This window comes from Melospiza georgiana, chromosome Z, assembly GCF_028018845.1.
Source record: "Melospiza georgiana isolate bMelGeo1 chromosome Z, bMelGeo1.pri, whole genome shotgun sequence".
Classification (NCBI taxonomy): Eukaryota; Metazoa; Chordata; class Aves; order Passeriformes; family Passerellidae; genus Melospiza; species Melospiza georgiana.
The window spans coordinates 5,702,547-5,727,017 of NC_080465.1; the positions used below are offsets into that span (position 1 = coordinate 5,702,547).

General features: G+C 47.5%; 1 protein-coding gene across 1 annotated transcript in view; it reads right to left on the reverse strand.

Moving 5' to 3' along the window:
* Positions 1-24,471, reverse strand: part of LOC131095718 (uncharacterized) — a 53,100-nt gene that overhangs the window by 18,144 nt on the left and 10,485 nt on the right. Inside the window, exons 4-11 of the mRNA XM_058043779.1 lie at positions 14,804-14,938; positions 14,199-14,531; positions 10,032-10,144; positions 9,261-9,378; positions 8,076-8,175; positions 7,475-7,671; positions 6,020-6,148; positions 4,576-4,642 (exon numbers count right to left, since the gene is read on the reverse strand). Coding sequence (XP_057899762.1) covers positions 4,576-4,642; positions 6,020-6,148; positions 7,475-7,671; positions 8,076-8,175; positions 9,261-9,378; positions 10,032-10,144; positions 14,199-14,531; positions 14,804-14,938 — 1,192 coding nt within the window. The remainder of the gene's footprint in view (positions 1-4,575; positions 4,643-6,019; positions 6,149-7,474; positions 7,672-8,075; positions 8,176-9,260; positions 9,379-10,031; positions 10,145-14,198; positions 14,532-14,803; positions 14,939-24,471) is intronic.

The window sequence follows — 24,471 nt, forward strand, 5'->3', positions numbered from 1 at the left end:
TATTTGCCACCCGTCACTTCTGTTTACAGTGTCTATAAAATCATTTTCATGCTGAAACTCACTAACAACTACCTTCCATATTTATTTATGGTTAGGCACTCATGCCAACTCCTGCTGAAGTCAAGAGCAGGTTTCTAAATATAGCAGGAATAAGATTAAACCTGAAAGGTCTGCCAATGCTATCACTGAAATATTAATTTGTGTGTTTTCTTATTTTTTGAACCAAAATATGACCATGGCAGCTGGTATGCAGATGCAATAAGCACCGAACTGAAGTCATTTGAGATTACAGAAAGGTTAAAAATTATGCACGGGAAGGCAATAACAGGAATTTCTAGCTAACAAAAAATGGTTTCTCCTGCAGCCTTGAGGTCATGTCCTTATACCCTTCTCAAAAGCAAACTTATTCATTGAACTCTCATCATCATCCCACACATATTTAAAGTAATTTGAACTGTTGATTAGCCCATGTCAATTAGCATCTTGATTTTTCTTTCTGCTGACTAACTCTGATTCACTTTCAAATCATAAATCTTTCAAGGAAAAATATACCATACAGAGGAAAACCCAAGGCATAGGCTTCCGTACATGCTATTGCCAATCCCTGTGTGACAGCCTCCTGCTAGCTTCCTACATCAGACACAGGGCAACTTCGCTGCAGCACTGACTTTCTTAATATTGGTGACATTTTAAAAATCAAAAGACACTGCTTGTTTTAAAAGTCCTAAAAAGAGCATTCTGAGTTCCTGATAGCAAACATAGAGGGACTAATTTGGTTTAGGAGAGAAGGTGTTTGTGCAGTTGGATAACAGCTTGTATGTTGACGTGTCTGGGGGGATTTATACGTTTGCGCTCCCCTTGTTTGAGGCAATGAGCGCAATGTCACCTGTGCATAGCCGACACCACAGTTTAAGACTATATGCCTTGAAGGTGCAATGCTTTATTTGTAATCAAAGGGGAAATGTATCTAAACTTATTAGGATAAGCAGTTCCTTTGCAAATAGACTGATCTAGAAACTTTGCCATTTTTAAGGAGTAAACTCCCAAGGTTATAAGGAAAATGCACATATGCTTTTCATCACCTTATAGAATTTTCTTGGACACGATTTCATTTTTTTGAAACTGGACTTGTACACCTGCAAATACATATGAAGGGTCTTGTTAAATTTATTTCAAAGGTATTTCAGACAGCAGGAGTAGCAGTAACATCTTTCATTTCAACAATGCTTGTTGGTTTCTTTTGTACTTAACTCCTAGGCTATTCATTTCCTTAAAATAGGATTTAATTTATACAGAGATGTGTTATTGTTTTAGTCTACAACTGTTACTCAGAATTAGTTTTGCAAAATGAATGCTCACAGAAGTGCTGATTTGACAATCTTAAGTACTGCAGCATTTTAAAGAGATAGGTTATTGGGATCTGTATTCCACATCTACTGCAATAGATGTGGAATAGAAACCACATTACCTGTGACTTCCTTTCTCAGTTAAAAAGAAAAAGAAGAGAGAAATAGCTGGGCTTTAGCTGTGTGTCTGGATATGAAGCCATGTGAGATTTTTGAATGGCTCCACACAAGTTTTTCAAGTTTTCTCTGTGTCTCCGAGTGCCCCAGCCCTTGGACCACCACTGTCTGGTTTTGTTGGTTTTGCATGGCTTAATTTTTGGAGAGGAGGAAAGAGGGCAGCCACCAAAGTGGGATTTCTCTGAGGAGCTGGTAAAAGCTTTCTCCACGCAGGCAAAACCAATCACTGACTGGCTCTGAAAATAGGCCCACTGCTGAACCAATTAGAAAAGCTGGTGATGCCTCTGGGACAACATATTTAAAAGAGGAAAAAAGGTGCAGGAAGCTCTTTCTGCCTTCCGAGGGGGGCTGCGGGGACAGCTGAGCCCCTTCCCAGTGGGGTTGGTGGCTCTTTCCCATCAGGGCCGCCGGGCCCTGCTGCCGGGGCCCATCCCAGCGCCGCCAGCAGCTGCAGCCAAAGCTGGGAGCGGCCCTGGGGACAGGAGCAGGAATGGCCCCGCTGCTTGTGCCGGGAGCAGCCCCGGGACCCATGCCAGGGGAGGCCCCACAGCCGAAACTGAGCTGCCAGGGCCACAGGAGCCCACGCTGCCACCGCCACCTGGGCGCAGCCCGCGACACACTTTGCCTGCCAGGCCACCAAGAGCCTGCTGCAGCGCAAACCAAAGGACAGAAACCTTCTTAGCAGGACCACTCTCTTTGTTCTCAAGGCTAAGACAGCCATTTGCACGCATTAGTCACTGCACTGGGGGAATAGAGGGCTCAACATTGTCTGGTACAGCTAAAGGAATTCAGCATTTGTTACAATTCGACTTTTTCTCAACACCTTCCTGCTCTAGGAATTGCTCACAAGCATTTCATCAATGCACCTCGCAAATGCTTTTGCTGAGTGAAGCTGCATTGCCTTTTTCCTTCAGAAATTAATGAAGAAAACACAAATTGCCTTCTGAAACCCTTCTGCTCCTTTCCAAATCAGTTCACTACCCAAGCACAAGCCACAGACTCATCCCTGATTCCCTCTGGGAGATAGGAGGTAATATTTTGCTGCAGCCAAAAGGTTATTAGAAAATAAAAAGAAAGCTGTTGGCGCTAGGTGGAGTTAATTATGCTTTGCATTTGTTCCAGTTAATTTGGTGGGTGTTGCTGTGAGCTGGAAAAGGGGAGGGTGTGAACACTAGACCAAAAGGGAAGCAGAAGTGGAGAGGGGACAGAAAAGTAGGCTGTCAGGAGAGAACAGAAGCTCCCTAGTACCCAGCCAAAGGGAAGGGGGACAGGGATCGTGCAGGGCTGGGAAAAGCAATAAAAAGCATTATCTTGGTGTGTGTATGTTCGGCTCTCAAGAGAGAGAGATACACAGCTGGCTCAGATGAATCCTTACCAAGAAGGTTCTCTTTTGCTTTAATAACTTTGTCTCCATTAAATTGTATCCAAGAGTTTGTTTATTTCTAACACCTCTCTCCCAGCAGCTCAGAGCTGCACTGCACAGCGCTTGCTGTGTGCCAGAGAGCACAAAGCAGGCTGGCCTGGTGGGCCTGAATATGCCTGCAAAACACTCTGCATCTCACACCTTTACTCTGGCTCAGTGCAGAACTGCAGGATTGCAGGCGCTTCCTCCCAGAGCTGCGTGAGGCGCTGGCTCCTGCAGATGTGCCCTGCCAAGCTGTCCCTGCCTCACGCTGGCCTCGCTTCCCCTGGCACAAGAGCCGGGCCTGAAGGAGGCTGCCCTGTGCTCCAGCCTGCCGAGCAGCCCGGCTCCCTGCCCCGGTGCCCAGAGTGCTGCACACACTGCTGACCTTTGCCAGGAGTTGCAGGGCAGCTGGCAGAAGAGGAGGAATCCTCAGGCAGCCCAGCGGCCCTCGGCTGCCCTGGGCCTTTCTCTGCTCCTGGGCACACTCCAGACGGCCAATGCCTTCAGGCTGGGCTGTGCCCAGCACGGCTGTGCTTCCCCTCGGCAGCAGCCAGCTGCCACCTGGGCTCTGAGAGCGGAGGATTCGCCCGCTGCCAGGAACAGGCACCCAGGGCCCGGCTGCTGCCTCTTGCAGCTCCAAGGGCCTCCTTCCAGCCTGCCTCTGCCGGGGCTCAGCCTGCTCCGGCCTCTGCCGGGGCTCTGCTGGGGCTCCACCCCGGCCAAGGCCGGGCCCACTCTCACCTCATGTTGTCCTCTTATTTCAAAAGTTTCATACCTTCTCAGTGATTTCTCATGGTTAACTCCTCACACCACTGATTCCTTCTTTTTCACAGCACAACCAACAAACTCAATCTCTCTCCTCACCCAACTAACCCACTCTTTTGTAGCACTCGTCTTCTCATTGGACACAGCTGTGGCCTATTAGGGGCAGGCCTGTTCCTAATCTTTGGCGATTAGTATAGCTGCAACTCCTCAGGGGTGAGATTGCCTTCTGCACTATTCTCCTATATTCTATCCCTTCACAGCCTCATAGGTGCTGACATCTCTGCACCACAGAAGACCTTCCCGAGCACCCTCTCTGATCTTTCTGCTTTCTAACTTGAGCAAGGCTCTCCATCCGCCAAAGACATTGCACTTAGGGATACAAATCCAAGCGGCAGGAACTCAAATGCTCTTGAGTCACAGGTCAATGCCTTCATCTGCACAGGGGATTTGGCCTGCCCCATTCTTCCTTTGGTTTTTCCTGCAAATGCCATTGGTTTTTCTGCCTCAACTAGAAATACCACCGCTAGGCAAAAACCAGCCAGTGGGCTGTATTCCAAAGTTAATATGCTCTGGGTAGGATGAATGAAGAAGATCCTACCCCCTTTTTCAAAGCACACCAAAGAAGCCATAAGTGTGACTTAGCACCAGTAAAAAACAACTGGTAATTCAGAAGGAAATATTGAGTTTTCTGAAGGGGTCAGAAGGAGGGGAATCTTCCAAATGAGCTGATGTTTCAGAAACTTTATTTAATTAATCCTAATCTATAATCCTATTCTACAAAACTCTTCAACAATCCTACTCTAGAATCCTACTCTACAATCCTACTCAAAATTGGCTATGGAGATAACGTGTTGACACAATTGTTATGTTCTCGTCTCCTACTTCTCTTGATTGAGCTGATGAGTGGTGCCAAAATGGACGCTGGCTTGGCTGAAGTTACAAATGGATGCTGTCCACAGGAAAAAAATACAAAAACAAAACAATATACAACAATGAACCAATACTTTCCAAGCTCAGTGCTTCACAGCCTCAATCAGGATTCCTCTGGGTCCTAAAAAGACCCAGAAAGTAGAACAATGGGACCATTTGCTCCCCAGTTGTCATTGGCAGGACCTTGCCATCACAGGCAAAGGAGGCCCAGAATCCCACTCATCTGTTTATTGTGATGTCTTCATCTCCCTGGGATTTTTGCCCTGCCAGTACTCTAGAAATGGTGCTTTCTCTCCCTGGGGTTTCTTCCTTTCAGGAAACTCCAAGGACTCACAAAGGTCCCTGCATTTGCAAAACAGGCACTGTGCTGATTCCCACAGGGACAGAAAGCAGTGTATACCTTTCCATGCCCAGCCCCTTGTGTGCTGGATGGCACCTTCGTTCCCAGCAGGGCCAGCCCAGTGGCACTGGGCCCTGCAGTTCCCTCTCTGCCACACAACCTGGCAGTAACCCTGGCACAGTTCCCGTCTGCTTGAGCGTGCCAGGCAGCAGATGGGGCTGGGACAAGTCCCTCCCAGCTGTCCCTGTTTGCGTGGCATAAACCTCTAAGGGTGGGCTAGGGGGCACAAACCAGGGCCCCTCAGAGGCTCACAGTGAGCCCCCCAGAGCCCCTGCTGCCCACAGCCAAATCTCTGACTGCTCAGCTGGGACCGGCTTCCTTGGGTTCCTGCACCACCATTTCATGTCTCTGTACCCTGCATTGCTCTACTTCAGTTCTTTTGCGGTTAGATAAAAATGAACACGCCACAAAATTACAAAAGAGGGCGACAGAAACAGTCAGGAAACAGAGCACCTCTCCTCTCAGGAAATGCAGAGAGAGGTGAAGTTACTCAGTTTTGTGAAGAACAGGCCCCAGGGAGACTTTATTGCCACTTTCCAAGACTTCAGAGTGGCTTTGAAGAAAGTGGTGGATAGCTTTTTTACAAGGCCACTTAGAAGAGGATGTGGGCGAATTTTTTATAAAACAAAGGACATCTAATCAGAGTAGGTCTAAACAAGAATTTGCTCACTCAGAGCATGGTGCCACCCTGGCACAGGTTGTCCCAAGAGCTTGTTGGTGCCCCGTCCTTGGAACCATTCCAGGTCAGGTGGCAAAGGACTCTGAGCAACCTGATCTCTTTAAAGATGTCCCTGCTCATTGTAGGACACTTGGACCAGAGGAACTTTACAGGGCCCTGCCAGCCCAGCCCAGTCTAGGATTCCTCACCATTTTCAGTTGAAGAGCAGCAAGAGTGAAGGTGAGGAGGAAGGGGGCTCAGGTGATGCTTTGGACTTGAGTGGAGGAGGAACCCAACCCTCGGACCCCTGTTTCACCTGCAGCCCCTTCACATTTTACCTTCAGGAGCTCCTTGGCAGACCAGCGCTGCTGCTCATCTGTCTGCAGGCAGCAGCTTAGGAAGTCACACAGGCAAGACGAGAATCTGTTGGGCTGCTGCAGCTGTGGGGTCCCTATTATGAATTTAACCTGGGAAAAAAGGAAACACAAGGCTTCACCTGCTGCTTTCACATCTCTAGGTGCTCTCCCAGATCCCTTTGTTTAACCTTTGTTCTTCAGTGGCAGTTACTGCCCTGGCAGAGACCCAGAGGTGACTTTCCTTTACCAACCAAAAACCCAAACCCCAATGCAACCACTGGTTTTCCACCATCCCGTAGATCTTGCCTTGGCAGCTGATTTCATTGACTGACCTAGTTAGTTGGAACTACATCAACAAAAGCATGTTTGCTTCTCCAAGGATTCATACCAGCTTGAGAGGCTTTTTGGAAGAGGGACTTTGCTATACTAACTAATTTCAAAGATTAGTACATGAAAGGCATCTCTGCAGTGCTTGTTGGTCCCTTAAGCACAGCTGCCGTAGAAAAAAACTCATCAAGCTTTTTGTGCTGTTCTTGAAAACAATGGTAATTGGAAGAAAAGAAAGAATCCATCAGTTAATCCCCAGGTTAGGAAACAAACATTTACAATCTCATCTTCCAACACAGACATTAAGATGCATGCACAAATGTATTGGGATCAAAATGCCTGCTTGGGCACACAGGAGTCACCTGCAGTTCTGTCTCTCAGCAGTCTAAAAAATTTCAGCTTCCCATTTTTCAGCAAAAGAAAAATTGTGGTCAGAAGAAGGAGAGGTTCCATCCCTATGGTCAGCCTCTGCTCATTTGGCTACTCAAGTGAATGCATTTATGGTAGTCCCATCCCAGAAAGTGCCAGGAAACACTGGGAGGTTTTGGCAGGCTCTCTGCATCACCAGGCTCTGGCTTGGTGACGTGGAGAACGTGCCTTGGGCTACGAGAGAAACACGGTCACTGAGTGTTTCAGCAACACTGCACAAGAAGCAGAAGAGACTGTGTTGCCTTCACACCCTCATGCCCAGGTTTCAGGCATGTTTCCTAGTGAGAACATACTGCACAGTGGGCAAGGTTCCTCCCTAAAAACTTTAGAAACTTTGTTGGGTTTGGGTTTCCTTCCTTCATGTCTGGAAAGATAACAGCAGTTCTAAGGTGCTTGTTTCCTGTTACTTGGGGCCATCTTCACAGACAAAAGAACTGAAACCAAAGGGAAGTGTTGCCTGAGAATAGAGTTTGTTTGGAGTTTGTTTCATGTGGTAAGGCTTGTGTTCTCCCACTGATGCAACCAAAACTACAGCAGATGCTGATGTGTTGCAGGGACATTTTTAGGAGGCGACCTTGGTGGAAGTAGTTCCAGCAGATGGCAATGGGATTTTGTCCAATGGCACACAGGACATGGGGCAGGTGAGAAAGACAGTAGGATCAGTGAGTATTTGCTCCTTACTGAGGCAGGACTTCGATTCCAGTAAGGAGGTTCTTGATCTACCATTTCGATGCCCATGATTCCAAAAGACCATATATCCACTTTGGGGCCATATGGTTGATGCGTCACCATTTCAGGCACCAGCCACCGAGTTTTCCCGGCTACCGAGCACCGTCTGCTCTGCTCAGGTGTGAGCTGAGTAGAGAGGCCAAAATCAGCTGAGGAGAAAACAAAATATGGGTCTTATCTGAATTCTGTGCAATGAGGAAAGCAAGCAAAAGAATTCCCCAGAAGTTTGAAAGTGTGCTGTTGAATCTCCTAGCATTCGTGACTTAAAAAATCCCCCCATCTTTTACACTGCCTCCAGCAGTGGCTTTTGTTCTTTGGAAGCTTTACACTTGTAGCTCCCTCCCTCTGGCAGGGACACACACAGAGCAAGGACACTCCTGACTGCTTGTTCCTTCTCATACCTCTGTGCACATTGCAACCATGTCACCAGCTCTTGGTTGACATGGTGTCCCTGCGCTGCCACCAGCACCATTTCTGGGGAGCTGGCTGTCACTCAAAGCAGCCCTACACCCCACATCCCTGAAATGATGAACCTGACCAAGAATATACTTACCCAGCTTGACAGAACCGTCGCTTCTGAGAAGGATGTTGCTGCTCTTCACATCTCCGTGGATCACATGGTTTGAATGAAGAAAATACAGTCCTTGCAGGCACTGAAAGAGAAAACAGAAAGAGGAAGGAAAAATTAAGTGATGAGATTTCATCACACAAGAAAGAAATCAAAGAATCTAAAAGATTCCCTTTCCACGGAGGAATGGGGAGTAATGGCAGAACACAGTGCCACTGAGAGGAAGAGCTTGCTGTTCCGACACTTGCAGAGCAGGATCTTTCTGAGGAAAGGCACGTCAGCTTTTGAAAGAGCAACAGCACCTGCTCTTGTAGACTGTCCCCTGAAAACCAGCCAGGATGACTGCTGCTGCAGTGCATGTGCTCAGAAGCAAAGAGCATTTGGGCTGCACTCCTGTCCTTTTTAGCTGAGGACTGAGAGAAGCGAGTCTCTCTCTTTTTTCCTTTGCTGTTTGTTTCAAATCGTGCCACCATCACCTTTGCTTTCACAGGCAAGAAATTTAGTGAAGACAGGCAAAAGTTTAGCGAGGTAAGATGGATAACAGCAAATACATAAGGCAGAGTGAGAGTACAACAGCAGGAGATAATAGTACTGGCACTGAGTACAGTGAATGCAGGGGCACTGGCAGGCATTTCACTTGAAGTGCTTTTACTTGCCCATAGCATACCAGCAACACAGAAACAAAGCTTGGCACGTGAAACTATAGGTGGCCTTTGAGTCACAATAAAAGATATTTATTGTATGTAAATATGTCTATGAAACCTGTTCTTCTAAGTAAAAGGGGAAATATAGTAGTATAGTAGGAATCTCTGTAAAATCTATGTACTGTGTAAGTGGCCTTGCCCCAGTTCTAGTTATTCTAAATGAGCCACAGCTGTGAAGTCCATAGCTGGGCAGTAGCTGTGGCTCATGAAGGTTACTAGGATAAAAGGGGATGGGTTGAGAGCCCTGGAGCAGCCCTGATGAAGTCACAAGGAACTGTACTGCTAAGAAGAGCTGCATGTGAGAAAACTACTCAGAAGGTAAGGACTTTAGAAATAATATAACAACAATAGAAATATTGTTGGGACTCTAGAAATATGAACACAACGTGAAACCTCTCCTGATCTGAGCCCCCATTTCCCAGACAACCCTGCCCAAGCCCTTGGAAACACAGATTGGATTGCTGACCTCCCGACAGATGGCTGCCATCTGGTCTTCAGACAGGCAAGTCTTGCTAATGACATCGCTCAGAGTGCCTCCGTCCATGTACTCCATAACTAGCCAGAGTTCCTCACCCAGAAGGTAGCTGAAAGAAGGAAACAAGGGTGTGGAGATAAATATGCATGGTTGATTTTTTACTTCTGGGTTTTTTCTTTCCAGGTTCCTTTGTGACTAGGACAGAATCAAAGGAATAGACGTTCCCTGTCAGCTGTGCATTGTTTGCAGTCTGTGCAGTCTGGAGGAGAAAGACACAGCTGTGAAAAAGGAGATGTCTTAGATGAGCAGCAAGTGAAAAGTTGAGTTTAGTAATAGCCCAGATAAAAATATGTCAGGCATAGTGTTTCTGGAAATAAGCACCTAGTCTTCCTGGCATGCAAAGCAATGGCAACGAGCCCTAATGATCTAAGGGAAATCCACTTCAGGATGGTTCATCAGCATTTAAGAAACTTTAAAAAATCTATCCCAAAAAAATGTGGAGGCCATGTACTTCGAGGCTATTGACTTAGGAAGATGATCCAGGTTTTGAATAATTTTGGAATAATTTTCAAACTAGGAGTGCCAGGGAAGACTCAGGCTGACAAGATGCACTCTCTTCTCATCCATTGGAGATGAATAGACAAATACGAATGAATCAAAATTAACAGCTCTACTTTCTGCCACTGACCAAAGTGGGGTTTTAACCTCTCATGTTTGCTGTATGTAAATGCCTATTGATGGGATAAGACCAAGACCTCTCACCTGTCTAAATAATTCACAACACTGGGACTCCTGTATCTCTTCATAATCATGATTTCATTAACAGTTAGTTGCTTGCTCCTCAGTCCTTTTAGATTTATTTTCTTTATGGCCACCTAAAATGACATTGAAAATCAGCAACTTGAGAAGTTGGTGGCACGAGACCACAATGCAATGGAGCAAGTGATTTTGCAATCACAGCTGAGCTGTGCCAAACTGCCTTGTGATTAGGCACTGCAGTAATTAGGAACTGACATTCCAACAGCCCATTTCTCTGCTCCCTTGGGGGACAGTTACAGGACACCTGCAGCCACCGACGTTTTGCCTTGACCACTTGGTAACAGTGATGTCTCAGCTATCACCCCCAAACCTCTGACCACACTCTCTGCTGCTTTGTTTGGGATTCAGAAGAAGTAATCCATGCCTTAATACTCTGTGGATACATCTTGGGCTATGGGCAGGGCTTAGGGCTTTTGGGGAAACCTTGCAGATCTCTCCCTACATGCAGTTCCTAAGTGCAGCACTGCAGGTGGCAAAGGAACTACCAGTAACTTTCAGATGGATTTGCTGGCAGCCAGTAATGAGAATTCAGTACTCTAAAGCTGTAGCCCCAAAGAGCAGGGAGGTGCTCTAAGGCACCACCTTTGTTTTAGCAATGGAGAGAAAGTGAGTGCGTCCTTCTCTAAAAGGAAGCGCTGCCCTCCGTGCCTTCCTTCTGGCAGTTGAGGGGGACAAAGACTGTGCCAGATGTATTTTGCAGGCTGGCACCAGTCTGTGCTTCTTGTGCCTTTTCAACACGGCTCTACTCAAAGCTTCAGCCACAGCTCACACCAGAAGGGAAAGCCCCGCAAGAGGTCTGAGGGCCTGTTGACGTTTACCTCTCCTCCTGTGCCATTGTGGAGTGCTCTGACCACTTGTCCAAAAGTTCTAGAAAGAAAACAGAAGGAGAGAAAGGAGAAGCTGTTTAGGCCCTAGAGTGAAAGTCAGCCCACACAGGAGATCTGTGCTGGCAGTGTCAAAAACCTGCAGGATGCAGGAGAGCTCTGCCAGAAGGCAGATGATGCATTCTCCTCTCAAGTGCAGGCACTGGGCCTGTTCCTGAAGCGCTGGGGTTCAACTTCGAAAGGGATTTTATTCTTTCCACTTGGGTTTCACTTTCTAAACTGTGTGGTTCCTATCCTGACCACAGAGTATTTCCTTCTGCAAACAAGGGGAAAGAAATGCTCCTGGCAACTCTTATCTCAAACAGCTTTGATAGGGGATAGGTTGCTCTTTGAGGCAAGCAAGTTTCTTCTTTTTCCATTAGTGTGCCAGTATGATTTTGAGACACAGAAAAATGCTAAAGAAATTAACACAGAGGGTTCCCACACTTGAGAGACAAGGAGATCTCCTAGATCCTGTTCTTTGATGCAGGCAAGACTTTGTCAGCATAGAGATGTCTCTGACAGTGCCTTCTGAGCACACTCACAAATTCTGAGCAGCACTGAGATGGGATCATCTATCCCCAATGTGTGAACATGGTTGCAGCTGGCCTGACTTCATGCTGCATAGACATTTCACCAAAAAAACACCTGGCCCATGACTGTGCAGGGGTATCTGCGGTTGGACTCACCCGCTGCCAATACGTTCCTTTTCAGTGTATATCATCTCAGGATTTTCCTGGTTCACCATTCTCTCTGAGAGAAACAAAATGCAAGATGCTGACTTTAAAGCAGAGATCCCAGCTTCCAGAAGATGCAAAGGCAGCCCCACTCTCTGGGGCTCTCCACCATTTGTGCTCAACTGGGTAACAACCACCACAACAGCAACAGGATGGGCAGCCCTGCAGTGCAGATTGCTGGCACAGAGACTGATTTTGTACAGTCCTTTGAGAAGTTCTCTTAACAGGAAACAAAAGCACAGGGAGATGCATTTCCAGGAGAGAGGACATCTTCTCTACCTTTCAGCTGTTTGCCAAAAGAATGCCTTTCCGTTTGTAAAGCAAAGCAGCTCATGCTAGAACCAATCCCAATGGGGTTTCAGCATCAGGACCCTGACCTGTTCATGAGCAGGCTGAGCTCAAAGATGCCCCTCTCCCAGCTAAGGAAAGCTCCAGCCTCTGCAGTCAAAGTGACCCTCAGGGACAGGGCAGCTAGCACAACAAGGCTGACAAAGCCCAAGCATGAGCACTGACAGGCAGTGGGAAGAAGCCACAGCCAGTCTGAGCCCCGTACAAGCTGTTGTCCCCATTCAGGACACAAAGGATGGGCTTTGAGATCAGCCCCACCGAGGTGTGGATCAGTGCCCTTTTTGTCCCAACAGGTGATGGTAGACACAGAATCCACTGGGCTCTGCTCTCAGCCCCACCAGGTCTTATCTGAGAGCACAGCACTGGCAGCTGGTATGGGCAATAGGCAGATTCATTGGATTGTGCTGCAGAATCACAAAGGACTTGATGTGTTTTCCTAGAAACTGACCTGAGCAGGGCTTGGCCCAACAGGTAGGATCCTAACAGTCAGGGGAAAGAGTGGGAATTTGGTATGGAAAAGTGCCATGGATCTGAGGAATATACCATGGCTGGGCTGGAGGCTCTCTCCTGAGAAATGCCTGCAGTACAGTTTTATCTGATCACGCCACTTGGACACATCTTGATAAGCATAAAACTAGAAGATTAAATAAAGCTTTTAACAAAAGTATCTGGTTTCTTTGGGGGGGGGGGGGGGGGGAGGCACATGGAAAACACCTCTTGCTTTCTATTTGTCCTGTAACCTGATGTTCTTTCAAAGTAGGTCGTATTGACAAAAATATAGCATTCTCTTATTGACAAAAAATATAGCATTCTCATGAAAATAAACTGTGGGTGTAGTAGATGTAACAGTAACAGTCATAAAAATGCCAGCAGTTAGACATGACACAGAAGAGCTCTTTCAGGATGGAGACAAACAAACTCCACCAAAAAAACCCCACAAACCATCAACAAAAAAAACCCCAAAAAACAACAAAAAACCACACAAAAACCAAAACCAAAAATCCCCACAAAAAATAAACAGTACAAAAACATCCCCCCTCAAAAAAAAAAAAAATAATCCCCAATCAAAAAGACAAAACTCCAAAACCAGTCCATTTCTGTGAAAGTTTTCTACTCTGAGGACTGGTTGGAAGTCAGGACTCTAAGGAGAACTTAGGAAGCTGAAAATTCTGTTCAGTTTGGCCACTAGCACACAGGATTTTCCTAGATCATTTGCTAGGTCGCAGCCTTCTGCTGATGCAAGAACAATCCCTGCTTCAGCCTTTAGCAGAGAGGGAAGCTCAGGCAAACCCAAGCCAGTCCTAGGTGCCCTGAGAGGCAGCAGGAACACCCAGAGCGCTCTCTCGCTGCCTCGGAGCACAGCACTGCTCAGGGGAGTCCTAAATGGCGCTGTGGCACCAAACTCAGGAGGAGCATTTGGTACAGCTCTGCTGACACCTGCACACAACACACTGTTCCTCAGACAAGAAACAGCCCAGACGTACCCAGCATCTCCAGGTACTTCTTCTCAGTCTCCTGTTTCGGAGAGATGAAGGAACTGCCCAAGGTTGAGGTCCCAGGTTTGATACAAACGCTTCTTCTATGCAATGCTGCTGCGGCAGCAGGTTCAGAGCCCATGATGTGCTGGACCTCAAGCACTTCTGGTGGGCACTGTTCCTGTGCCTCACTCCAAACCTGGGGCCCTTCATTGCCAGACATTTGCTGGAAGTCTTCGCAGGCTGCCCAGTCAGATGCCAACACTTGCACCTCAAATGAAACAGAACAAAGGAGTCAGACACTACAGGTTGTCCCTGTCAGCCAGGAGTCATCGACTGTGAGGAAAGAGAAAGAACAGATTGACAAGGGATGCAGACAGCTTGTTTCAATCCTCCATCTGGGTCACCATGTTCCACTGTAAAAACACCTCAAGAAACAAGTGGAGCAGGAACAGGCCAGCAGGAATCAATTTGGATGACTGATTGCCAAAAGGCCAAAGGACAAGTCCCTCTATCCAGGGCAGCAGAAGAGATTGAGCACACCAGGAAATGCCCTTCGCAGTGACTGTGATACACACTACAGCAGGATTGCATCACCCCACTCCCTGCTGCTCTGCATTGGAAAGACAAGAAGGGCAGAAACCACCAGTTTGGTGACTGCAGTGACTGCATCCCTCTTTCACTCACTTGCTTTTGTAGAGAATGAGGGAAGCAATTAAGTTTATCCCTGATGATTTTCATTTCTTCCTCCAGCCTCTTCTGCCTTGTCTTGATCCTAGTGTCAGCTATGTGAAGCTCTGTGTTCAGCTGTGCCTTCATCTTCTCTAAAAAACAAGCGAGAGGATGTTTCATGAGTGGAGTGCCTGCCACTCTTTCACTCACCTGGTTTTGTTGATCGCCCCTCTGCTGACTGAGATTCTCCTCTTGAATTCTTCCCACGTCTTCCTTTTTCTTTCTCTTCACATCCATGATGGCACTCTGAGCTTCGGGCAGCTCTGCTTGTGGCTCTTCCTTGATCTTCTGTACACACAAATGCAGGACAAGTGACTCTTGCTCAGGCTCAGTTTTTTTCCTCTTGCAGCCTCAAAATCACATTTATTCAGCCACTTCTTTCTGCCTCCCTGCCCACCTCTGCTTCCATTGCAAACCTCCTGTCCCAGGGCTGATCTCTGCAGATTCCAAGGCTCTGTGATTCCAGTGCCTGTGGGATTCCTGGCCTCCTCAGTCCCAAGAGCTCTGGTTTATGCCCCTCTTCCTGCCCTTCCCTCTGTGCCCTGGCCAGTCAGGCTTACCTGGCCATTCTCCTGTGGCTCTTCCACCTGCTCCCTGAGCTGCTCTTCCTGCTCTTGGGCTGGGAACAGCTCTCCCTGAGTCTGCCATGGCATCTCTGATGAAGCAATCTGCTCCTGCTCTTTCTCTAGAAGCACCTGCACAGAAAGCAATAGAAGATGGGTTTCGACTTCCCATACAACCTTTGTGGCCAAGACTCAAAGACTGCTGTGCTCACACGTTCCCAAAGCACTGTGCTGCTGCTCTGCTGGGTCATTCTCTGTTTGAGGGGAGGCACAGATTCCAAAGTGACCCTGGCCTGAGAATCAGGGGCCATCTGGGACTGAAGCTCCAACAGCTTCTCAGGCAGCTGAGAGGGAAGGTGTGGCATTTCTCAAGGGTCTGGTGAGGGCCTCCCTCTGCTTCTGCCATGTCCTGTTTGTCTTTCAGTAGTGACTGACACCCTGCCCTGTCCCACAGCTCCATCCTGGCTCTGCAGGTGGCTTCAGCCCTTGTGAGACACTTCTGGAGTTCACTTTCTCTTCAGGCCTGCACAAGCATTCCTGCCTTTCTGACATCCACACTCTTGTTAGAAAACCTGGTCATTCAGAAGATGAGAATGCATGCAAAGTTCTCTGATGGATGTCACTGAGCCCCTATGGCCACCTCAGTATATGGAAGAGGACCAAGGTGTTTCTTCTCCCTCTTTTGTCAACTGAGAATTCTGACCAGCAGTAACAGAGACTCCCCTAAGGCCCCATTACTGAATGCACTTACACAGCCCTGGGGATGCCAGTGAAGGAAACCATGCGTCATGTAATGCATGGCACGTATGAGCAGAGTCACCAAACACCACCTAAACATGGAATTGTTCCACCTCTCTAGGACAGGCAGAAATTTAAAGAATTAACTGGGGACTTCAGGGCAGAAGAGGCCAGAGGACTAAAACAACTCTGAGGGGAAAAACGATCATATCTGGAAGGGAAAACATCTCTGCCTGCTCAGAATTGGTCAAGAGAACATGTCTCTAATCCCCTCCTGAGAGGGATGCTTTAGGTGACCTTTGCATCTCCAAATGCCTTGGACCAGAGCCAGGAAGATTCAATTATGTAAATGTTGCATAGATATATAGATGGACAGATAGATAGATAGATTAGATAGATAGATAGATAGATAGATAGATAGATAGATAGATCTAATTACTGAAATCTCTCTTTACTGTCCTCTCTGTTGCTACACACATCAAAACTTGATAACCAGTGCCCTGTTCAGCAGCAATTCTGAGATTGCTTTCCTGTTGCTTCAATAAAGCACACTCTTGGGGAATCTGGAGCATGTAGGTCCTTATGGACAGGGATCAGACCCAGAGCATTGCACTGGGAACTGCACTCTGTGCATCTGTGCTCGAGCAAGTTCTTGTCTTGGACTCAACCAAACTGACGGTGCTGAAGTGGCTGGAATCAGAAATGCAGCCCAGCCCCTTCCAGCTCCTGTGATCTCTGAGGAGCAGCTGGAATGCAAGGGCATTGATCTCCTTCTCAATTCCTAAACACAACACACACTGATTCCCTGGGCTGCAAAAAGGCATGGGTACTTCTAAGCTCAAAGTGACCTATAAGGCCCTACTGGCTGGACTGGAACCACAACAGCTCCTTCTGTGCCAAGGTCCCTGCACCAAATGATGTGTCCTCATGCAAAAACACTGCATTCTCCAGAAGTGCTACTGTGGAATATAAAATTTCAGCATAGCCAGGCCCAGAGATTTAAAAGGGCAGGAAATAATTACGAAAAGCACCATGCTTGGGAGAAAAAGAAAATGAATAAGCCTCCTCCTCCAAGCAAAACAAAATATAACAATTAAAACAAAGGGGAAAAATTCACTTCCAAACATGGCTAAAACATTTGGATACAGTGAGGAGATGCTGAAGGCCCCTCATGAGCCTCTTGTTATCCAGACAAAAGCTCCCTCTGCACCTCCTCCCTGGGCTTGTGCTGCACACCCTCCCCCAGCTCCCCTGTCCTTCTCTGCACACACTGCAACCCCTCCCAGTGACTTTCTGCTTCCCAGGGCCCACAAGTGCACACAGCACTCCAGCTGTGGCTGCAGCACAGGGCCACGCTCACTGCCCTGTTCTTACTGCCTCACAGTTGCTGACACAGCCCACCATGCCCTTGGCCTTCTTGGCCACCTGGTCCCAGCCTGGCTCTTCTTCAGCTGATCTTCTACCACACCCCTGGGGCCTTTTAACCCATGCCTTCCCCAGCCACAGCATGGCCTGTTTGAGTTCAAATACAGCATCCACCATTTCTACATGTTGTTCTTCTGAGCAACACAAGGCAGCAGTCAAGGACTTGCAGCTTCACCCCCACTCCAGGCTCCAAGGCTCTTGCCTAAGCTGCAGACTTCATCACTAAATGCATCAACAGAATCTTGCCCCTTCTGCTTTTTTGCCTCACAAGAAGGCTTCCTGAGTCTTTGCTTCCTTTCTTTGGCCACACAGGACAAGAATGGCTCCCCACAGCTTCATGCACAACCATCTCCTTGCAGCTTATGAAAAGACAAAAGACACCTGGCCCAAAAGAATTTGTTGAACTGCAGAATAACTCAAGAAAACTGCAGACCAATTTCACAAGCCAAACACACCTTTCCAACAAGGGAAAACAAAGAAAAAAAGGCCCGTCACATCCAGCACTACCATAATGTCCTGGGTTGACTATATGATGCTTTTATCCCCATTCGTCTCTTTCTATTTATGTTGAATAATAAGTTTTGTACCTTTAAGAGTGTTCCAGAGAGTGAAGGAGGGGAGAGAAGAAGCATGCCATTCATTTTCAGACACTGCAGTCCTCCTCCACATTCTTGCTCCTGGACTGTGTTGTCTGTTTGTCTGTAGATGAACAGACAGCGGGACAGAGCTCTTCTTTTGCTTTTTAGTTAGTTTTAGCTAGCTGAGGAAAAGAAGTTCCCTGGATTGTTTTTTTTTTCCTTTTTCTTTGGACCTCTTGAAACTGCTCTGGACTGAGCACCCAGGAGAGCACCGGCAGCTGCCGCTGTGGCCCACTGGGCCAGGCCTGGCCTGCGACAATTGCAGCTGCGGAGCGACTGATCAGAGACTGAGCGAGCTGAGCTTCAACCCAGGGTTTTCTCAGTTTGTCATCTCTTTTAGAGTGTCAAGGGGTCTTATTGTTTGATATTGTTTTGTTTTATTGTTTAATAAACAGTTTTTTTCCACCTTTCTTCAAGGAGGTATTTTTTCCTGCTGGACCAGTTGGGGGGAGGGGCTGATTGGATCTGCTTTTCCCACCGGAGCTCCTGTGGGGGATTCTTCCCCAAATTTGCTCTAAACCTGGAAAAATACATGATTGAGGGAATGCTTGAGGGAAATGGCTTCTCAGATGATGGAAACACTGTAAATCCAGACTTGGTACCATGCACATCTGTGATGTGGAGAAAACTTGTACGACTTGGGCCACAAGAATACGCTTCTGCTTTAGCAATAATGAAGCAGGATGATGGTCAGGAGACTGTGCTGGATATGGCAAAGAAGCTCCGAGCATATGCAGACACTGTGAATGGCCCAACACAAGCCAGAATCGCAGCGGTGGAAACATGTCTGCACAAATTAGAAGACAAGATGGAGGAGGGTCACAAGAAACTGAGGGAGGAGATTAAAGCGAGCTTTCTCCAAATCTTGGCAGTACAGATCAGAGGTTGTGGTACCCAACACAGACGTTCCCCAGATGGTGAGAGAAGGTACATCCCACGAGCTGAGCGGTGGTTCTACCTGCGTGATTGTGGGGAAAACATGAGAAGGTGGGATAAAAAACCTACTGCTGCACTGGCACAACGGGTGCGTGAACTGAAGACTCAGAGAGGAAGTTCCAAAAGGGAAGCAGCTCCAGTGGCCGGCCAGTAACCAAACTGTCACATATGATGATAATGACAATATTTTTGATCTCCTTGAAGAAACCTCCAAGACATATGCCCAGGCAAAGAAGGATAACCAGGCTTAGAGGGGCCCTGCCTCTAGCCAGATAGAGGCTGGGGAAAACCGTGTTTTTTGGACTGTGTGGATTCGTTGGCCTGGCACATCTGAACCACAAGAATACAAAGCTTTGGTTGACACTGGTGCACAATGTACATTAATCCCATCGAGACATGTGGGGACAGAGTCTGTTTCTATTGCTGGTGTGACAGGGGGATCACAGGATTTTACTTTGATGGAAGCTGAGGTAAGCCTGACTGGAAATGAGTGGAAGAAACACTCTATTGTGACTGGCCCAGAGGCCCCATGTGTTTTGGGCATAGACTACCTTCCAAGTGGGTATTTCAAAGACCCAAAGGGACTCAGATGGGCATTTGGAATAGCTGCTGTAGAGACAGAGGGTGTCAAGCAGTTGAGCAGCTTGCCTGGACTGTCACAAAGCCCATCTGCAGTAGGTCTCCTGAAGGTGGAAGAGCAACGAGTACCAATTGCCACCTCAACAGTGCACCGCCAACAATACTGAATGAATTGAGATGCTGTGATCCCCATGCACAAAATGATCCGTGAGCTGGAGAGCCAGGGGGTGGTCAGCAAGACCCACTCACACTTCAACAGTCCTATTTGGCCTGTGCGTAAATCTGAAGGAGAACAGAGATTGACAGTGGACTATTGTGCATTGAATGAAGTGACCCCACCCTTGAGCGCTGCTGTGCCGGACATGCTGGAACTCCAGTACAAGCTGGAGTCCAAGGCAGCAAGGTGGTACGCCACTATAGACATTGTCAATGCATTTTTCTCCTGGTTAGCTCAGTCGGTAGAGCATGAGACTCTGAATCTCAGGAGTGTGGGTTTGCCAAATCACGTATTTGGACAAGTCTACAGCAAATCTGGGGAAGAACCCCTGAAAGGTGCTCCAGTGGGAAAAGCAGATCCAATCGCCCCCTCCCGCCAACTGGTCCTGGAGGAAAAAAAAATACCTCCTTGGAGAAAGGTGGATAAAAAATGTTTATTAAACAATAAAACAAAACAATATCAAACAATAAGACCCCTTGACACTCTAAAAGAGATGACAAACTGAGAAAACCCTGGGTTGAAGCTCAGCTCACTCAGTCTCTGATCAGTCCCTCCGCAGCTGCAATTGTCGCAGGCCAATTCCCCTGGCCCAGTGGGCCACAGCGGCAGCTGCTCAGTCCAGAGCAGTTTCAAGAGGTCCAAAGAAAAAGGAAAAAAAAAACAATCTGGGGAATTTCTTTGCTTCAGCTAGCTAAAACTAACTAAAAAGCAAAAGAAGAGCTCTGTCCCGCTGTCTGTTCATCTACAGACAACACAGTACAGGAGCAAGAATGTGGAGGAGGAGTGCAGTGTCTGAAAACGAACAGCACGCTTCTTCTCTCCCCTCCTTCACTCTCTGGAACACTCTTAAATTACCAAACTTATTATTCAACATAAATAGAGAGACGAATGGGGATAAAAGCATCATATAGCCAGCCCAAGACACATCTGTTCCCTTGGCCACAGCACTGCAGAAGTCAAGAGACAGAGCTTCCCTGAGTCAAGCAGCCACATGCTCTCCCACAGGCACCAGCCCTTTGGACTCCCAACATCACAGGTCAAAGGCCATGTTCTGCTGCCGCTGCCTGCAGGAAATCCCGAGCTCCTGGCAGCACTCCAGCACTCAGCATCCTCAGCCAGCAACAGGAAGCGCTGGCTGCTCTGAAACTTGCACCTCTGCCTTGCTCTAAAGACAGCACCACACACAACTTACAGGCACTTACAGGCTCAGAATATTCAGGCTCTGCTGTGACTAGTGATGGAGCCTGGTGCTCCTCCACCTCAATTTCCTCCTCTTTGGCTTCTTCTCCAGGAGCAGCAGGAGCCAGGTGAGAGATAGCTCTTGGTTCTGTCAGCTATGGCAAGAGAGAAGCAAGAGGGACAGGTCATCACTTATCATTCAGAACCTCATTTCTTTCCAGATCTACCATCACATCTTCTAAGGAGAAATTAGAACATTTTGTAGCAACATATGGATTCTAAGTCCCACCCACCAAATTAATATGAGCCAATTGAACAGAAGTCTCGATGGATATGAGGTTGATATTTCTCCATAGCTGCTAGCAGCTCTCGATGGATATGAGGTTGATATTTCTCCATAGCTGCTAGCAGCAAGCAGCTTTTTCTCTGAAAAATGCAGCTTTAGTTCCTGAAGGATCTGAATTGGAAGAGTAGGAAAGAGACAACAATCCGTTGCTACTGCTGCTACAGATGTGGAAAACTCAAAGTGGAGCACAATCTCATTCAAGGCGTCTAAATGGGAGGAAACGTTGTGCAGAAGCGTCTTGGCTTGCTGAAAAAGGTGAAAACAAATGGGGCTTCCTCTTCTAGCAAACCACCTGTTGCAGAATGAGCCATTTGTCGGGGATGAGTCATTTGTCGGGTGCAGGGAAAACTTGGGACACTCAATATGAGAATCAACAAGCTTCCTTTATTGAAGAGAGCATCAGATATTTATACAGGAAGTAAAAAGCTCATGATTATTCTGTAATTTACACCGTCCATTGGCCACACCACTCCATCAGTTCTTCTCCATTCTTTAGATGTTACATCTCTCTCTTTTCTCGTGTCTCTTTAACTATTTGTTATCATACTACAGCTAGGCCCAAGGACACACTATCTTGCATGTGCAGGACTTGGAATTAGCCACGGCCTTGTACTTTTCCAATTCTTAGCTATTCTCCCAACAACCAACTAGCCAGAAAACACAAGATGGAAGTATCACCCATTCCTGTGTCTAAAGGACTTGGATTAAGTGAGGGCATGTTTGGTAGGGAAACAGCAACTGGGCTGAGCACTGTCGTGTAGGGATTGATGGAAGTCTGCCTGAAGGTCCCTTCTATGCCTCCCATTGTCTAGACTAAACTTCCCCAGCATCTCCCACTGGCCTTGTGCTGCACTCCCTTGCGCAGCTCCCCTGTCCTCCTCTGCACACACTGCAGCCCCTCCATGACTTTCTAGCACCACACACAATTGGCACTCACAGCCTCAAGATATCCAGGCTCTGGTGTGAGCACTGATGGAGTCTGGCGCTCCTCCACCTCAATTTGCTCCTCTTGGGCTTCTTCTCCAGGAGCAGCAGGAGCCAGGGGAGAGATGGCTCTTGGTTCCATCAGCTGTGGCAAGAGAGAAGCATGAGGGACAGGTCACCACCTATCACTCAAAACCTCATTTCTTTCCAGATCTACCACCACATCTTCTAAGGAGAATTCAGAACATATGATGGCGATATATGGATTCTAAGTCCCACCCACCAAATTAATATGAGCCAATTGAATAGAACTCTAGATGGATATGAGGTTGATATTTCTCCATAGCTGCTATCAGTAAGCAACATTTTCTCTGTAAAATGCAGCTTTAGTTCCTGAAGGCTCTGAATTGGAAGAGTAGGAAAGAGACAGCAATCCGTTGCTACTGCTGCTACAGACGTGGGAAAATCAAAGTGGATCACAATCTCATCCAGTGCTGCAACAGAGCAGGAAACGTTGTGCATAAGTATCTTTGCTTGCTGGAAAAAGCGAAAACAAACAGGGCTTCCTCTTCCAGCAAACCAACTAGCCAGCAAAACACAAGAGAGAAGTGTCCCCCACTCCAGTGTCTAAAGCACTTGGATTCAGTGAGGGTATGTCTGGTAGGGAAACAGCCCTTGTGCTGAGCACCGTTGTGTAGGGATTGATGGAAGTCTGCCTGAAGGTCCCTCCTGTGCCTCTCGTTGTCCAGACTTAAGCTCCCTCAGCACCTTCTCACTGGCCTTGTGCTGCACTCCCTTGCCCAGCTCCCCTGTCCTCCTCTACACACACTGCAGCCCCTCCATGACTTTCTGCTTCCCAGGGCCCACAAGTGCACACAGCACTCCAGCTGTGGCCACAGCGCTGCCCAGCACAGGGCCACGCTCACTGCCCTGCTCCTGTTGCCCCACTGCTGCTGACACAGCCCACCATGCCCTTGGCCTTCTTGCCCATCTGGCCACACGCTGCCTCATCTTCAGCTGCTCAAGACTGGCAGAACCCTGGGTCCTTTTCGCCCACGCAGTTCCCCAATTACAAAGTTGCCTATTTGACTTCAGGTACATCATTGACCCTTTCAAGATGGCCTTCCCCTCTGGAGCAGAACAAGACAGCAGTCAAGGACTTGCAGCTTCAGCCCCACTCCAGGCTCACATGCACTTTCCAAAGCGGCAGACTACATCACAGAATGCATCCAAAGAAACTTGCCGCTTCTCCTTTTTGCCTCACAAGAAGGCTTCATAATATGCACTTTGTTTCTTTGGCCACACGGGAGAAGAATGAGCCTGCCCAGCTTCATGGACATCATAACCATCTCCTTGCAGCTTATCAAAGCAAAAAGGCAGCTAGGCAATAAGACATGATAGAACTGAAGAATTACAGAAGAAAACTGCAGACCAGTTTCAAAAGCCAAACACACCTTTCCATCAAGGGAAAACAAAGAAACAAATGCCTGTGACATCCAGCACTACCATGTGTGCCCTCGGCCACAGCGCTGCAGAAGACCAGACACAGATCTTCCCTGAGCCAAGCAGCCACATGCTCTCCCACAGGCACCAGCCCTTTGGACCCTCAACATCACAGGTCAAAGGCCATGTTCTGCTGTCACTGCCTGCAGGATATCCCGAGCTCGTGGCAGCACTCCAGAACTCAGCACCCTCAGCCAGCAACAGGAAGCGCTGGCTGCTCCGAAACTTGCACCTCTGCCTTGCTCTGAAGACAGCACCACATACAACTGGCACTTACAGACTCAGAATATTCAGGCTCTGCTGTGACTAGTGATGGAGCCTGGTGCTCCTCCAGCTCAATTTCCTCCTTTTTGGCTTCTTCTCCAGGAACAGCAGGAGCCAGGTGAGAGATAGCTCTTGGTTCTATCAGCTGTGGCAAGAGAGAATTAAGAGGGACAGGTCATCATTTATCATTCAGAACCTCATTTCTTTCCAGATCTACCACCACATCTTCTAAGGAGAAATCAGAACATTTTGTACCAACACAGGGATTCTAAGTCCCACCCACCAAATTAATATGAGCCAATTGAATAGAACTCTAGATGGATATGAGGTTGATATTTCTCCATAGCTGCTAGTAGCAAGCAAAGTTTTCTCTGTAAAATGCAGCTTTAATTCCTGAAGACTCTGAATTGGAAGAGTAGGAAAGAGACAACAATCCGTTGCTACAGCTGCTACAGATGTGGAAAACTCAAAGTGGATCAAAATCTCTTTCAAGGCGTCTAAATGGGAGGAAACGTTGTGCGGAAGCATCTTGGCTTGCTGAAAAAGGTGAAAACACAGGGCTTCCTCTTCTAGCAAACCACCTGTTGCAGAATGAGCCATTTGTCGGGGATGAGTCTTTTGTTGGGTGCAGGGAAAACTTGGGATGCTTAATATGAGAATCAGCAAACTTCCTTTATTGAAGAGAGCATCAGATAATTAAACAGCAAGTAAAAACCTCATGAATATTCTGTAATTTACACCATCCATTGGCCACACCACTCCATCAGTTCTTCTCCATTCTTTAGATGTTACATCTCTCTTTTCTCATGTCTCTTTAACTATTTGTTATCATACCCAGCTAGGCCCAGGGACACACTATCTTGCAGGTGCAGGACTTGGAATTAGCCACGGCCTTGTACTTTTCCAATTCTTAGCT